Here is an 18566-nt window from a genome sequence, read left to right on the forward strand (position 1 = left end):
AGCACGTCCAGAAGCACCAAACTCGCCAAATCACTGAACCCCTCCCCCCAACTCCCCCAAAGAGAGTAAATCCAGTACGGTTACGTCAATCACGTATCAAGGACATTTGCTTATTCTATCCACCAAGCTTTATCCCGATTCCTCCACTCCAAGCGTTTTCCAAGATTTCCCCCTCCAACTCCCCTCCCCAATGTCAACTGATCTGGTCGGGATTTGAAATAAGAGCTCTGAGACATGAATTCCTTCTAGATATCAAATTTCATTAAGATCCGGTCACCCGTTCTTAAGTTAAAAATACCTCAATTTTTCTAATTTTTCCAAATTAACACCCCCCAGCTCCTCCAAAGAGAACGGATCCGTTCCAATTATGTCAATTACGTATCTAGAACTTAAGCTTACTCTTCCCATCAAGTTTCATCCCGATCTCTCCACTCTAAGCGTTTTCCAAGATTTCTGTTTCCCTCATCCAACCCCCTATGTCCCCGGATCCAATTCGAGTCGAAAATGGAGCATCTGAGACATATAATTCTTCTATATATATCCAGTTTTATTAAGATCCGATCACCTATTCATAAGATAAAAATACCCAAATTTTAACGTTTTCCAAGAATTCCAGTTTCCCCCTCCAACTCCCCCCAATGTCACTGGATCTGGTCGGAATTTAAATTTAGAGCTTTAAAGCACAAGCTCTTTCTAAATATCAAATTTCATTAAGATCTGGTGACCTGTTCGTAAGTTACAAATACATCATTTTTTGAAATTACCCCCCATCTCCACCAAAGAGAGCAGATCCAGTCTGGTTTTTATTCTTCCCATCCAGTTTCATCCTGATCTCTCCTCTTTAAGTATTTTCTAAGATTTCCGGTCCCCCTAAGATTTCCGGTCCAGTTATGTCAGTCACGTATCTTAGACAGGTTTTTATTCTTCCCATCCAGTTTCACCCTGATCTCACCGCACTAAATATTTTCTAAGATTTCCGGTCCTCCCCCCGACTGCCCCCCCCCAATTACGCTTGATCCAGTTGAGATTTAAAATAAGAGATCTGAGTTACGAGGTCCTTCAATATATGAAGTTTCATGAAGATCTGATCACTCCTTCGTAAGTTAAAATACGTCATTTATTCTAATTTTTCAGAACTACCCCCCCCCCAATAGAGTGGATCCGTTCCAATTATTTCAATCACGTATCTAAGACTTCTGCTTATTTCTCCCACCAGGTTTCAACCCGATCCCTCCAATCTAAGCGTTTTCCATGATTTTAGGTTCCCCCCAAACCCGCCCCCCCCCCAATGTCACCAGATCTGGTCAGGATTTAAAATAAGAGCTTTGAGACACAAGATCCTTCTAAATATCAAATTTCATTAAGGTCCGATCACCCGTTCATAAGTTAAAAATACCTCATTTTTCTAATTTTTCAGAATTACCCCCCCCCCCAACTACCCCAAAGAGAGCGGATCCGTTCCGGTTAGGTCAATCATGTATCTAGGACTTGTGCTTTTTTTCCCACCAAGTTTCATCCCGAGCCCATTACTAAGTGATTTCCAAGATTTTAGGTATCCCCCTCCCGACCCCCCCCCCCCCAATGTTACCAGATCCGGTCGGGATTTAAATTAATAGCCCTGAGACGCGATATCCTTCCAAACATCAAATTTCATTAAAATCTGATCAACTGTTCATAAGTTAAAAATACTTCATTTTTTCTTCTTTTTTCGAACTAGCTGGCCGCCTACTCCCCCCCCCCAGATGGTCAAATCGGGAAAACGACTATTTCTAATTTAATCTGGTCCGGTCCCTGATACGCCTGCCAAATTTCATCGTCCTAGCTTACCTGGAAGTTCCTAAAGTAGCAAAACCCGGACTGACAGAATTTGCGATTGCTATATGTCACTTGGTTAATACCAATTGCCATAAAAAATTCAAATTTTGTTTTAATTATTCATGGATGATGAGCCAAAATCAAAACCTGCATTCATTCAAATGTGTATAGAAATTAAATTAAAAAAAAGTTTTTTCTCTGAAAGTAAGAAAGGAGTGACATTAAAACTTAAAACTATAACTAAACAGAATTGATTCCGTATATGAAAGGGGCTATCCCCTCCTCAACGCCCCGCTCTTTACGCTAAAGTTACCTATTGTTTTAAATAGTAGAACTGTGACAAAGAGTCAAACTTTAGCGTAAGGAGTGGGGGTGTTGAGGAGGGGACAGCCCCTTTCATATACGGAATCCAGAAAGCATGATGAAGGGATTAGACCCCTCCTCCCCCAAAAAACGTTTCTCCAACAGAAAGACGTATTAAAATGCATAAACGTAGTTTTTTTAAGGTTTCTTTTTGCAACCCCTCCCCCCAGCAAGCATTAAATGGTACGAAAATTAAAATAAACAAACTCAAGTTTCTTTTTAGGCTATATAGATTACACAGGGACACAAGTTTGTTTTTCTAAAGCTCATTAACTTAGATAAAGCGCTTCGACTGAAAATTCAATATACTTTTAAATTATAATTTGAGATCCAATGACCTATTGGATATTGCATAGATAGATGGATAGATAAGTTTATATTAAAACCCCAAGGGCATCCAATAAATCACAACCTTCTCACGGTTGTTTGTCACATTCTTGTCCTTCCGGTCTTATCTTTCTCTCGTCAAGGGTTCATTATAATTTAAAACGAACATAAATTAGCCTATTACGTGAGGGAGGTTGCTCCATATTGCTTTCTTTTTATGAAAAGGGTAATAGGCCTAAGCATTTCTGAAAGTGTTTAAACAATGATTCTATTTTTTGTTCGGGGGGGGGGGTATTTACCCCATGGCTGAAAAACCCAAACATTCAAGTTCTTAACAAAAATTCAAATAGAGAAAATTTATGTGGGAGAATATTTTCATTGGGGGGGGGGGATTTTCCGACAATATTTGCTGCACGTTGGGATCCTCTGTGGTCTTAAAAAGGATCACACCTGAAGTGAAAACAGGTCTTCCTTCAAATATAAGTATGCTAAAGGAGCTGGCTATTTTTTAGGTGGAATCGTAGCCTATGCAAAAAGAATTCTGGAAGGAATCCACAACTAGAATTTTTTTTATCTTAATGGTCCAATCAAAATTTTGAGATAGCATCCTGCTTTCTATGGCTCTAATGAGAGAAAGGTTAAGATGGCTAGGGCACGCTTTGCGGAAGAAGGATGACAGATTACCGACGATTGTCCTTTTTGGCCAGCCGTCTAGGGCTAAACAGAAAGCTGGTCATCCACGGTTGGGGTGGGAGGATTTCATAAAGAAAGCTAAATGAAATGGGAATTTTCTGGGAGAGTGTAAAGAGATAAACTTTGAATAGATTGGGATGGAAGAGGACTGAGCTTAGCCGTGTTGGCCTCAAGCGGCTTGGTGCTACGGTAATTTGTTTCTGGTAGAAGTATCATTTTGTTCAGAATAGTTGAAAGGCCGAACAATTATACCTTTCGAGATACCACGATCCTTCTGGGAATAGGTCTAAGTTATAAAATTTGCCCGTTGCTTACTCAGCCTATGATAGGGAAGTATACATAAATTTTTTTAGTGGGTGAGAATTTCTGAAAGTGAAATTCTTCACTGGGAGAATTTCCCATGGGAGGTAAGTTTCTAGGGGGGAGGGTAAATTACTCATGATAAATTTTACACCAGGGGAATTTGCTAGAATTCTTATACGAAGTTTTACCTTAATACCACGATCTTCCTGAGAATAGGGCTAAGTTATAAGATTTGCCCGTTGCTTGCGCAGCCTATTATAGGGAAGTGTACATACATTTTTTGAGTAGGGGAGATTTTCTACTAGTAAAATTTTTCACGGGGAGAATTTCAAATGAGAGGGACGTTTTTAGGGGGTAAAATTTTTCATGAGAAATTCAACACCAGGGGAATTTGCTAGAATTCTTATACGAAGTTTTGCTGTAAAGAGCAGGGCGACGAGGCAGGGACAATCCCTTTCATATACATAATATTTTCTTTTCTTTTTAAGTTTTAAAAATTAAAAGGAAGATAACTTATCAACTTATCAACTATAAGTTGTCGACCCAGCTCTTACTAGGTTTTATTTCTCGTTTCAATCTCTTCAATTGCATCTTCAAGATAGATCATTGGCAGGTGATCAGAATTCCTTGATGCGGCTGAATTAGCGCAATGGATGTTTCCTAAATTTGTGTAGATATATTTGTTATATGGTTTTAAGATATGTCAAATTTGTTTTAAGCATCTGAAATTCACTCATGTAGGCGTCTTCACCTCAAAGCAGCCAAGTCTTCAAATGACAGCTAGATCTTTCAATCAGAACAGGGGCGGATCCAAGGAGGGCACGGGGCGCAACCCCCCCACCCCCATGACAAGCCGTTGTATTTGTGGTTGGGACTGCTTGCTCTTGTTTGGGTCCGGACGAAAGTAATTTTACTTTGTTATTGATTTTTAATAGTTGAGTTTTTCATAATTTTTTTAATTTAAGACTGTTTTTTTTTTTCGCAAACCAGTTTGAAAAAAAGATTTTAGTCACTTTGTGTGGTCTTTGTTACATTTTACTAATGTTGCATACTGCCAAAATTATGTAATTAAATTTAGGTTTATCAACGGAATCTGTCCATATTATCGCAAAAGACAACTGCGAGGCGAAAATCTTCATTTCGTAATAACAAGGAGGAGAAATTTAAAATCCTAACTTCTTTAGGCTGTCAAAATGATATTTCAGGATTGTGTTGTCACAACAGGATTCTTTAAATTCTTAAATACCAACTTAGTAAGTCTCTTGGCCATTCACATCACCCACTTTGTTATCGAAACACACACACTTCAAAACAAGGAAATTGATTCTTATCTTTTCGTTTTCATCCTTTTAGAACGGAAACCTTTCAAACTTAATTTTCAGTCGAAATTTTGTTCATCGGGTTAATTATAAATTCATTTGTTTAGCTCGCTAGCAACTGAAAACAATCTTTTTAATGTTATTGTCTGAGTAACTAATTTGATTTTAGCGTTGGTAATTTAAACTTAAAATTTGAAAGAGGACGAACAAAAGTTTCTCAAAAGAATGTAAGGACCGACATTATAATTTAAAACGAACATAAATTAGCCTATTACGTGAGGGAGGTTGCTCCATAATGCTTTCTTATTATGAATAGGCAAATAGGCCTAAGTGCTTCTGAAAGTGTTTAAACGAGGATTCTATTTTTCTTTCGGGGGAGGGGGGTATTTACCCCTGGGAAATACCCCCATGGTTGATTGATCTACACTCACTTTTGACTTATAAAAAAAGGACTAGGTCTACTTCTTTCAGCAAAAAAGTTTTTCTGTTTTTCTTAAGTGAGAAAAAATAAAGAAGTTTGGGCATTCAGACGTAACCGTATTGGATTTGCTCTCCTTGGGGGAGTTGGGGAAGGGGTTCAGTGATTTGGTGCTTCTGGACGAGCTAGGACGATGAAAATTGGTAGGTGTGTCAGGGAGCTGCACAAATTGACTTGATATAGTCGTTTGCCCAGATTCGACCATCTGGGGGGCTAAAGAGAGAGGAAAAATTAGAAAAATTAGGTATTTATAACTTATGAGTTGGTGATCGGATCTTAGAGAATTTTGATATTTAGAAGGACATCGTGACTCAGAGCTCTTATTTTAAATCCTGACCGGCATTAAGCCTCTGATTTTCTTTTAAATCAATCTGTTGATTTATATAATAGAAAGTAAATGTATGAGAAGTAAAAAAATTATTAATTTAAGTTTTGGATTATTGTGAGGAAATGGTGGCCACTTAACTGCCTATTTTCATCCAATTAGTTATCTGCATTATATGTCATATCACCTCCTCTGTTCATCCTTAAACATTAAAATAAAGGCCAAACTCTTTAGCACTTTAGACCATTTCCACTACCTACCTACGACGCATAATTGTCGAGGTTCCCTTTAAATTAGCAGGTTAATTAAATAGCAAATTTCAAGACATTAAAATGTCTAATAACGAGACAAAGAGTCTGAGTCATAGCCAAGATAACAGCAGGGACTGACAGGACGAGAATATGTATTATTGCGGAATAACTTTGTCACTAGTTTTTGGATTTTAGATTAAATTTACGACCATTTCCACTTCCTACCAAGACGCATAATTGTTGAGGCTCCCTTTAAATTGAGGGTATTTCTTTGCGTAGTACCTTTCTTTGTTTATCCGATCGCAAGTTTATCCAAGCAACCTATTATGCACCCCCCCCCAAAAAAAAAATTCTGAATTCACTATTTTCTCTGAAAATCAAATTTAAAATAACATAGGCTATTTCTTAAATTTATCCAAAAATATTTAACCTTTTAAAAATTAATATGTATTGAGACAAAGAGCTGATGCATTGAGCAGTTGAACGGTTTATATTATAACCGGTTATATTAAAATAAAGGTCAAACTCGTTAGCACTTTATACCATTTCTACTACCTACCTATGACGCATAATTGTCAAGGTTCCCTTTGAATTGTGGGTATTTCTTTGTTCGCAAGTTTATCAAAGCACCTATTATGTGCCCCATCCCCCCAAAGAAAATCCTGGATCCACTATTTCCTCTGTGAAAATCCAATTTAAAATAACAAATTTCAAAACATTAAAATGTCTTATTATTGGTGGTGCTTTTATTTGTTTTTAGTTTAGTGGTTTTTTTTATCTTGTGCTGAGGACGCCTAGTTTGGATACAGGCGAAATATCCGTGTTATTTTAGAGTTATATTTACTTTTCACTCTACTGGCCGCAGTCTCGTTTAAGTTTTTTTTGTGGAGTTTCGAAAGGGGGAGTTTCGTAAATTTGAAAGAGGACGAAGAAATAAATTTTCAAAAGAATGTAAGGACCAACATTATAATTTAAAACGAACATATAATATATATATATATATATATATATATATATATATATATATATATATATATATATATATATATATATATATATACATATATATATATATATATATATATATATATATATATATATATATATATATATATATATATATATATATATATATATATATATATATATATATATATATATATATATATATATATATATATATATCGCACGTACTCCCCCCCGAAATTTTGTGAAATGTTTAATTTCACCATGGTTTCTTGGGATTTCTGGCAAAAATAGGACGTTCATTAAGAATTAGATACATTTGTGAAGCCTTTTTGTGGGGATTTTACAGCATGCAATTATCCGGTCATGTCACTGCCCAATTATTAATCCGTTTTCGGTCTAACTTTTTACCCTCTTTGAAGTAATTAGCAATTGTACTGTTGTTTTTTTTATAAAGAGAGTTTGATTTCCACGGCAAAATAGAATTATTCTTGATACTAGGGCGTTTATTCCCCCTTTTCAGGATAAAGTACAGCTTTTATGGATCAATTTTGGAAACTATAATTTTTCATTAAAATCTATGTTTTTGCAATAGAAGAACTACCCCCTGCAGCACCCATATTGCACTGTTAACCCTAAAAATTTCCCTTTCAGTGGGATATAATAGATTAATCACTGGTTCTAAATCGCTATGAACATAACCTTAGCCTAAAACGTGCTTTTGAGTCTTCAGTCTTCTTCCCCCCATCCGCTACAATACTACAAATTGAAGTTAATGTGTATTTTCCGATATACGTGCTTTTTGCATTACTAAATAAAAAAAAAGTGCTACTTTATATCTGCTGTTTCGAAGGTTTTGCCCCCCCCCCCGAAAAAATTCCTGTGTATGTGCCTGATATATAATATATATATATATATATATATATATATATATATATATATATATATATATATATATATATATATATATATATATATATATATATATATATATATATAAATCCTCCCCATATTCCCCATATTTCTTTATGAAATCCTCCCAACCCAACCGCGGATGACCAGCTTTCTGTTTAGCCCTAGACGGCCAGCCAAAAAGGACTATATTCGGTAATAATTCATCCTTTTTCCACAAAGCGTGCCCTAGCCATCTTAACCTTTCTCTCATTACAGCCATAGAAAGCAGGATGCTATCTCAAATTTTGGATTGGAACATTTTGATAAAAAATTCTAGCTGTTGATTCCTTCAGATTTTTTTTTGCATAGGCTATGATTCCAACTCAAAAATAGGCTACTCTTTTAGAATACTTATATTTGAAGAAAGATCTATTCTCATTTAAGTTGTGATCCTTTTTAAGATCACGAGGGATCCCAACGTGCGACAAATATTTTCGGAAAATCCAAAAATCGGAAAACCCGATATATATATATATATATATATATATATATATATATATATATATATATATATATATATATATATATATATATATATATATATATATATATATATATATATATATATATATATATATATATATATATATATATATATATATATATATATATATATATATATATATATCGGGTTTTCCGATTTTGCCAACACTTAGTTGCAAAGAAAATGAGTGCATGTCTGCATGATGCCCTTACTGTTGTAATAAAAGTAGTTAACCATAGTAAATCAAATTCTCTCCGAGACCACCTTTTTCGTAAATTCTGTAAGCAAAATGGAGAAAAGTTTGGGCGGATTGTATCAAACAGTTCGTGGTAACGAACTGTAGTAAGGAGCGACCCGGCTCAATAGTAAACGAAACTCTAAAAAATGGAATTTTGATGCTAAAAGATATATAAAATTGTAATTGATTTTTAATAGTTGAGTTTTTCATAAATTTTTTAATTTTAGACTGTTTTTTTTTTTCGCAAACCAGTTTGAAACAAGATTTTAGTCACTTTGTGCGGTCTTTGTTAGATTTTACTAATGTTGCATACCGCCAAAATTATTTAATTAAATTTACATTTATCAACGGAATATGTCCGTATTACCGCAAAAGACAACTGCGAGGAGAAAATCTTCATTTCGTAATAACAAGGAGGAGAAATTCAAAATCCTAACTTCTTTAGGCTGTCAAAATGATATTTCAGGATTGTGTTGTCACAACAGGACTGAAAATCAAAATATTTACTTCTTTTTACTGTCAAAAATTTGTTTTCGAGTCTTGCTATGGCACTGAGGCAAAGAAATTGATAGGCCTATCATTACTTTTTTGGCAGTCTGTTTTGGTTTTTTGGGTTTGCTTTTTTTTCGAAGAGGGGTGGCTTTTCCAACATAGCCTAGTTGTTTTTTAGGGGATTTATATAATAGAAAGTAAATGTATGAGAAGTACAAAAATTATTAATTTTCTCATTATTTGTTATTATTATTGTTAATATTAATTATTAGTTTTGGAATATTGTGAGAAATAGTGGCCACTTTACTGCTCATTTTTATCCAATTAAAGCTCTGCATTATATGACATATCACCTCCTCTGTTCATCCTAAAACATTAAAATAAAGGCCAAAGTCTTTAGCACTTTAGACCATTTTCACTACCGACCTACGACGCATAATTGCCGAGGTTCCCTTTAAATTAGCAGGTATTTCTTTGTTTGCAAGTTTATCCGAGCAATCTATTATGCGCCCCCTCCCCCCTCCAAAGAAAATTCTGGATCCACTATTTTTTCTCGGAAAATCCAATTTTAAATAGCAAATTTCAAGACATGAAAATGTCTAATCAAACAGTTCGTGGTAACGAACTGTAGTAAGGAGTGACCCGGCTCAATAGAAACCAAAACTCTAAAAAATGGAATTTTGATACCAATAGCTACATCAAAAGAATCGCATTTTAATGCTGATTTTAAATATTAACGAGACAAAGAGCCTGAGTCATAGCCAAGATAACAGCGGGGACTGACAGGATGAGAATATTTATTATTGCATAATAACTTTGTCACTAATTTTTTGTATCAACATTTTTATACCATCTTACTTTCAACAGATTTATTTGAACTTTATCCCTCACCCGATTTTAGATTAAACTTACGACCATTTCCACTGCCTACCACGACTCACAATTGTTGAGGCTCCCTTTAAATTGAGGGTATTTCTTTGGGTAGTACCTTTCTTTGTTTATCCAAGCAGCCTATTATGCGCCCCCCCGCCCAAAAAAATTTCCTGAATCCACTATTTTTTCTCTAAAAATCCAATTTAAAATAACATATTTCTCAAATTTATCCAAAAATAATTAACCTTTTAAAAATTAATATGTATTGAGACAAAGAGCTGATGCATTGAGCAGTTTGAACGGTTTATATTATAACCGGTTGTATTAAAATAAAGGCCAAACTCCTTACCAATTTAGACCATTTCCACTACCTAGGCCTATGTATGACGCATAATTGTCAAGATTCCCTTTTAATTGCAGGTATTTCTTTGTTCGCAAGTTTATCAAAGCACCCATTATGTGCCCCATCCCCCCAAAGAAAATCCTGGATCCACTATTTTCTCTCTGAAAATCTAATTTAAAATAACAAATTTAGTCATAGATCTCAGCAAAGCATGTCTAAACAGGTTTTTTGGAATTGACCGTGAAAAAGCAAGGCTCTGACTGTGATTGTGTATTATTGCGTAATATCTTTATCAATTGAAGAAACATATGACCGGGCATTAGCTGAACTGATAGCTTTTGCTAAGTTCGAAAACAGGTAGCGCTGTATAAGTAAAACTATTCAAATTAATGACCTACTTGTTCAGAAAACAGAGACAATTTTAACTGTGAAAAAATCAAATTTCTAGGTGATATAATAAAGTAGTTATAGTAGATTGAATGTCAAATAGTGTGAAGAGTGAACAAAGTGACTGAGTACCGGTCGTCTTACCCTAGATACTTCAAAATACTTTATTAGGACATACATTGGCCTTTAGACCCATCCCTGCAAGTTTCATTTTCCTAACCTAACCCCTTTCCAAGATAGCCAAAAGTCACAAAAATAGAATTTTACCTTCAATTTTAAGCCCTCTATAGACCATTAAAGATGAAACATTTTCTTTTGATGTTTGGTATAGAAAAGTGTTTAAAACAGTATCTCTTACTTTTTTAATAAGCCCATGCCTATACAGAATAACTGTAGAGAAAGCTGTTGGTAAAGGGAAAAACTGGGTCAGCTTCCCACTTGCTGGTTGTTTGCCCACTTTGGTCAAGTTTTTCACTTTTTGCCTACATTTGAAATTAAAGGGCTGGAATGAATTTTGCCCTCCTATGTATAGCACAACCTATGGTAAAATTCAAGATGAACTACCTTTTTCTATCTTGGAAAGAGGACTAGTTAGGAAAAATTAAACTTTCAGTAATTATTCTAGGGCCAAAAAAAACTTTAGGAAAGTATTGTCAAGTTGATTTTTTTTCTTCACAGCCCACACTGCCTTTCTTTGACAAAACAACTAAGAGTTTCATATGGGATAAGTTTTCTATTTGACAGTGAATAACAAATAGAAAATATTTGAATATTTTGAAGAAACAGTTAGTCTTCATCATCAAAAGCAATACTAAAGTACTAAAAATTAACACAAACTATGTTTATGCAGAAATAAATATAATAACTTCTAGATCACTCAATGTTATGAGTCCATTGGCTCAAAACATTCATCAACTGAGCTCATTCAAAGTTTTGAGGTCCATAATCTTGCTTAAATTTATGTTGAATTCTTATAGGGTTAGTAAAATCATCTTCTTCTTCTGATTATAAACAAAATGTTGCTAAATTGGTAATTCTTAGTTAAGTTGGCACAATTTTCTTCTTTATCTAAGTGTAAATAGAATGTTGCTGAACTTAGAGTTGCAAATACAAAAGTTCTGAATATTTTAAAGACACAGTTGGTCCTCATCATCAGCAGAAATACTAAAATATTACAATTAACACAAACTATATTTATACAGAAATAAATGTAACAACTACCAGATCAGTGAATTTTACTGGTCCATTGGCTTAGAAGTTCACTAACTGAGTGTATTATCATCAGAAGAATTACTAATGAAAACCAACTGTGTCTTCAAAATATTCAAAACTTTTGTATTTTTATTTATTGCTGGAGATCATCAGAGGTAATGTATCCAAGGCAAGGTTTATCTCTTTGAAGAAATTAAACCTCAAAAACCCTACAAGCCAAAACCAATCCAATGCCAAAAATGTCTAAAACTAAGACACTCAACAAACAAATGCACAGACATCTTACAAACCTGCAAGTAAATGTAAGAACTCCTACCCCAAAGGAATGTTAAGTTGTAAAAATGTTCAGCCAACATGCATTGATTGCAAAGGGCCCCATTTTTCTTCCAATAAAACTTTATGCCCTGCATATGAAAAACAAGCACTAACTCTCCAAATAGCTCCAGAGAAAGTTATACCTTATCTATTTGCAGCTATGTAACCAAATGCAGCCTATTCACCCCAAACTAGACCCTTTATGAAACTTCCTAATGCTAACACTCATAGAACACCCAACCTCATTCTACCTAAAGCAACTAGTAGGCTACCCCCTACAATACTCATTCCTCAAAACACCCCAGCTGACAATCCTACCAAAGAGAATGACCAATGCTGAGCCAACCAGTCTCTTCATTCAGTGAGAAGATGTCTGTATGGTCATCCCCCCAAGCAGTACTGAATTTAAAGCAGTACCAGGAATTAGTTCCCTAATTACTGTCAACTCTGATGAACAGCCAAAAATCTAACACCTAATATAAGCCTTTTCATATTAAACTCCACCATAGTTCAATCTATGAACCTTCTACAGCCACAGAAAGCAACAATCACAAATGAATTGAGAAACGTATACCTACCCTGTCACATGCTTAATCAAGCAAAATGATCTTGCTTCACTCCTAGCAAAGCTAAACATTGACACACAGTCAAATGAAAACTAAAGCAGCACATCTGAACAATTCAGTGGAATGTAGGATCATTTTCAGAAAATAAGTGAAATGATTGATATTGTTTGACTTCAGGAAACACATTTGACCCAAAATCAACAAATAAAGTCCCTAGGATATATTATCCTGAGGAAGGATAGGTCATCAGAGAGAAAAGGTAGGGGTGTAGATTTAATATTAAGTAATAGTATCAAATTTTGTGGAATTAATTTCTCTGATTTTTTAAATGATGTTGATGCAATCGAAATAAATATATGATTGAATAACACCAAAAGTTACATAAAAAGCTTCTATAACCCCAATGGCCAAACTGCAGACACTATTGATTCACAGAAAATAAAGCTGAAAAGTTTATTGAATTTTTGGTCTCAGATTATACTGAATTAGCAATAGCCACCCCATCAAATTTAAATACGTATTTTATCCCAAAAGTGGTAATTTTTCCACAATTACCTATAGTCAGAGTGCCAGATTCTGTATCGTGCACCCACCCATGCAGGAAGGTACAAAAATGCTGAGGACGGTTCCTAGGGTAGTCGACCATGCTGAAAACGAATATCGTAGGGCGCCTTTGTGCCGTTGGGGCGTTTCTGAGATATAGGCCAAAAACGCCAAATTTAGCCTATAACTAAGCATGACGATTCAGGAATTTTTTGCGACTTATTGGGATGAGGAATGTGGCGTAATGTTATATGAATCGAAAGAAGAGATCTAGATCTACAAGAATATGATTTTTAAATTTAAAAAAAAAACTATTTTTTTCTCTATTTATTGTAGTTTCAAAATAAGTGCTGTAAAATTCAACAAATTTCTCAAAGAAAAGCTAAAAACTCTAAATTTCTTCAAGGTAACAAATTTTTTTTCATATTCGAAAAGAAAGTATATTCAATTCCGTACAATTTGAGCTAAAACATATAAACTATTTTTATTTTTAAAAGGTCTGCGATTTTTTTTTGTAGTGTCACTGAAATGACCACTAGCCGTATCGTGAAAAGGGACATACAATAATATTTTTTTTTCTTCAAAGGGTAGGAATACTACAAACTTCCTACCTGTTTAAAATTTTTAACTTTTACTTAAAAATAAAAATAGGTTTAAAAAAATGTTGACTAATTTTTTTTTTTTTTTTTTTTTTTTTTTTTTTTTTTTATAGAATGGACGAATATGTTTTCTGGTGTACTAAGGCGTCTGCAATTACCTTTTTGGGACCTGATTTGCCAGTAATATGACTGAGCTATTTACTACATAAAAGAATTCTCCTTCACAGATGGATTAGGTTGGCGCATTGGAGTTGTCTTATTCGGCCTGCCTGTAAATTTGGGTAATAGTAACTGATTAGGGACCTGTTGTAATCAAAAGTAAAAGGTATCAAATAAAATTTTCACAAATATTCCTCATTTTCTTCTTCCGAGAATTCAGATGGGGCAAGGTCAGACTCCCTGCATGCCCTCCTCGTTCCGCGGCAGGAGCATAAGCTGCAGCATCCTTTCATTTTTGAGCAGCTACAGTCTTTCCTGCATCTTCCACTTTTGCATCTGCAGTAAGATTCCAGGCTTGATGCTTCTTTACAGTTTGAGACGACCGCATCTACTCCCCTTCAGCCATCTTCCATCCAAGGAGAAGTGGATCTGGAATGCTCGGCCGAGCCTGTACTGACGACAAGATTATCCATGTAGCGAATATGGCTCTTTGTATGCATGGCTTGAAGGTGTTGTCAAAAGGTGGAAGTCTTTCCACATCTTGCTTCTGGCACCGAACATAAGCCCTTACACTGGCCAGTGAATTGAATCCGGCCTGTTTACCGTATTGTTTACAATGACCAGGAATTTTGATAGGCCGTAAAATTCTCTAAACTTGTCGACTGAAAGCTTTCCTTCTGCATCCTTGATCTGCTCCGTCACAGACACCATTTTTGAGGCAAAAGTTGGAGACACCGCGGTGTTTAATAAAGAAGCTTTCCCAACGCCGAAGAAAAAATTCGTTGTGTCACAACCTGGCAGACACTGCATGAACGGTAACAATCTGCTCCTCTTTGTACAAGTGGACTCCATCCGCCGTCTCTTGTACTGGGATAATGTAAGTCGGGAACTACAAGAAAAGTTCGCTCAGTCCTTCAGCTTGAAGCTCTTCAAAAAAATGAACACAGGCTACTGCCACGTCTGTGTCGTTGGCATGCACAACGATGCTACAAGCATAACGGCTAGCGTACTTGACAGGTGTCATAAGGCGTTGGTCAGCCTCTTCGTGGTTGGAGGTCAAGCATTCCTCGTAGTAACAGTGTTCTGGTAAAGTTGGACAGCAGCTACGCTTGACCAGACACACTTTGAATCTCTTCTTGAGCCCACCTGAGAAAAAAATGTCGAGTGCGTTCGGAAGCTGATCACTCGTCTGCTCCCAGGTTTCATACAAAATTTCGAGGAGCCGGCTTTTAGACGTTGAGCTTGCAAATTCGGGATCCCATTCTTCAATTGTGCTAAGAGCGGAAATCTGGAGGTTTTTCTCTTTCCCTCGACGGAGTCAGCATGCTGATTTCAAACCTCCGGTGTCCGTGAGCTTCCCAAACAGCCCGTCGTACCAATGTGCGACAATGTGGACTTCAGGAATACCCACTGGACGATAATTCAGCAATGATAGAAGCAATCTTTCCGCAAAGGATTTGACTGTTTCAAACCTGGCAGGCCGATATGACCTTATCTTGGACATTAGGTCAATGATGTGTACTGTAGCTGATGTTGTTTCTTTGGATTTCACAGTGGCTGGAAAAGATGAAAGTCCTCCTTTTTTTCTTAGCCAGTTCAACAGCACAGCTTTTTCCCCGCCCTCATTTTTCAGCCAGAGGATGTCTTGGTTGATTGTTGTGAAAGATGTTCAAAAATGGATGGAGGGAAAAGAAGAATCTATTTTGTGAGGATCTTTGCAACGCCTTTCTCCTTTTCTTTGCTGTAGCTCAACTGAGCAGTAATGATTCTCTTCAAGGCTGTTACTTCAGAGCTCAGGAGATCGGTTTTAGGGACACCATTCACCTTCTGAGTTTTTTTCTCTAAAGGGACAGTTCGGAGTACAATCTTTTTCACATCGCCTTTCCTGTTCCACAGAAAGTCCTCAACCACCTCGTTTCCTTTTGTGGCTATGCAAGTAATATCAGAAACAATCTTCTCATCGTCCACGACTTCTGACGTCACAATATTCACTAGGTCAAAGTTCACTCTGCTGAACGGATTGCCACATGTAGTGAAAATGTCTCGAACTCTATCTCGTGTAAGTTGTAATCGCGTCGTTGTCGACTGATTGTCTTCGTGATATTTCAATGTCTCTGTGGATACGTTGACTACTTCCAGGAAACCATTGCTGATGGCAGCGGAAATCGGTAAGGTAAGAATCCAACCTTCAGTCTGTCTCTCATCCATTTGTTCTCCTATTATTCCGGCCGTCGTCTCTGCATCCTTGTTCACTCTACATTCCAGTATCTGATTGGAACAGGTGGCCGTAAACCTGGTGTGCGTTCTCTTCACTATAGAGTATCCTTTCATGAGCCTTCTGTGTACATCAGGAAAGGTTTGTGGTAAACGTAGCATGTCATATAGGTACTGTATGAGACATATTGGATACTGAGGATGGTCAGCCACCACCAAGTATGGCAACATCCGAGCAGTTGCTGTCAAATGAGACTCTCAGTCACAGTCTCGTTCAGCATGATTGAATTGCATCGCTATTTCAAGTATTTCCAAGAACTACCGCCAGAAAGCAAACATGGGTGACGCATTTCGAAGGGTTTCGAAGTTATTCATTATGGGAGCCAAAGTGATTAAGGTATCGTTTGCCTTCTGAAGTGCAATTCGCACGTTAGTACCGTTTGCCAATGAAGTCCTGAATAACTCAATGGCACTACCCAGCTGGTCCAGACGGAATAAGTCTTCTTGTGCTTCGGAGTAATACTCTTCCAAGTACTCCCAGTAGAGGGCTAGCAAGACCTTGTACAGTATGCAGTAGGTATTGATATGTTGGTTGTAGCCTTTCCCTTGAAATACCTTTTCGCATGTATCAGGTAGCAGCGGCTTTGCCTGCACTATAATCTCTATGTGTCCGGAGCTGTCCATTATCTTACCAACTGCCTTGAGTTAGTTGAGCAGGAGGTGGAAGCCTTCTATCCGTAGGAGTACGTTTTTGAAGTGATCTGGGTATTTACTTTTCACTCCCTGTGCTAGCTTTACTAGCTCCGACAGCTTTACTTATCGCCGTGAGATTTCGACTGAGATTTTGCAGAGATTTTTCGACTGTTGCATGGTTGTTTGGTGCTTCATGAAGGAAAAGCAAGATATTAGATTAAATATTGACAGATCAATTTCAAATCACAGATGTTCCATTTGACAAGCATTTTCACTAGAACTGGAAGTTCCAATACTAAATCTGATTGATCAATGTAAAATGCCTTTTTATCAGTCCTTATAAATCTAAATTAGTCAGTATCACCTAGTTTCTTGTGATATTTAATGTTGTAAATTACTTTTATTAAGTCTCTTACTTCTGCAAAAAAAATTAAACTCATTTTTCCAGCCAACTTTACAAGACCAAAAGTGCTTTTAAAAATTCTATTTCTTTAAAAATTGTTTTTTGATCTTCTAAATTTGTGTCATATTCTTCATTATCATCCATCAGCAAATCAGTATTTGCATCAGAATCACATATTGAATCAACCTGAAGTAACTGTTTTTTTTTTTATCTTGGCATACCTGACTCACTTTTCTTTTTCATCGTCTGCTTATCAATTTCTTCTGCTTAGATTATCAATCAAATCCCCGCTAGGTAGCAGGTTACTAAACAAAATTCATATTATCGGGTACTTACTTACTTACTTGTACTTGTGGCGGGAATCAGGCGTTTCCACCTCGCCCAGCATCGATGATCTTAGAGACCTTCTTGGACCATGTTGATCGATCTTGTGCCAGCTGCTCTGCAAAGGCGAGCCACTGTGTTAACCATCTGTGACCGAATTTTCTGAAACCCCCGATTGGTTCAAGGTTTGACTTGGCCAGGTTCCACCAGTTCTTCCTCTGTCCTCCTTGGCGTTTCTTCCAGTAGCTAATAGGCTCAACTAGAAGTATTTGGCGAGGCAGGTACTCTGGCGGTTTCCGTAATACATGGCCCAAACATTTCAAAAGGCGTTCTTTAATAGTGAGCACAACATCTCTCTGAATATTGCACATTCGACGTATATTCACGTTGGAGATACGGTCACGTAGCTGTACTCTGAGAACTCTTCGTAGACAAGTATGCTCAAACACCTTAAGTGTATTCTCTTGTTGTAGTTTTGCCGACCATGTTTCGCGCCCGTAAAGGAGAACGGTGCGGACTAGTGCCATGTAAATTCGAACTTTCGTTTGGGCACTGATTTCACGGCGATTCCATAAGGGTTTCCGAAGGGAGGCAAAGACTGTCTGCGCTTTCTGTATTCTCTGTTGGATATCAGCGTCGGAAGATCCGTCAGTACAAAGCTGGGAGCCTAGGTATGTGAAACGGTTGACTTTTTCCAGCTGAACTTGGTTGACAGTTAGTGGGAATGGTCCTGTGTCGTGGTTAATAGCCATGAATTTCGTTTTCTCTGTGCTGACTTTCAAGCCGATCAGATCTGCCCAGGCCACAACGCTGTCAAGCATGTTTTGGGATTCTACAGGGTCTGACAGGAGGCCAACATCATCCGCATAATCGAGGTCAGTCAGTGAGAGATTCTGTCCAACCTGCGCTCCTGGATAAGACGATATA

General features: G+C 36.7%; 2 protein-coding genes across 2 annotated transcripts in view; one reads left to right on the forward strand and one right to left on the reverse strand.

The window, feature by feature from the left end:
• Positions 1–18566, forward strand: part of LOC136034016 (zinc finger protein 436-like) — a 144331-nt gene that overhangs the window by 7136 nt on the left and 118629 nt on the right. The window lies entirely within an intron of this gene.
• Positions 17678–18460, reverse strand: LOC136034004 (uncharacterized). The gene has a single exon (XM_065715046.1). The coding sequence runs from the start codon at positions 18458–18460 to the stop codon at positions 17678–17680; it is 783 nt and encodes a 260-aa protein (XP_065571118.1).

Source organism: Artemia franciscana, chromosome 2, assembly GCF_032884065.1.
Source record: "Artemia franciscana chromosome 2, ASM3288406v1, whole genome shotgun sequence".
Taxonomy (NCBI): Eukaryota; Metazoa; Arthropoda; class Branchiopoda; order Anostraca; family Artemiidae; genus Artemia; species Artemia franciscana.

Bases quoted from the DNA above. Each gene is read 5' to 3' on its own strand.
- LOC136034004 (XM_065715046.1), bottom strand. From the start codon at position 18,460: ATGCTTGACAGCGTTGTGGCCTGGGCAGATCTGATCGGCTTGAAAGTC.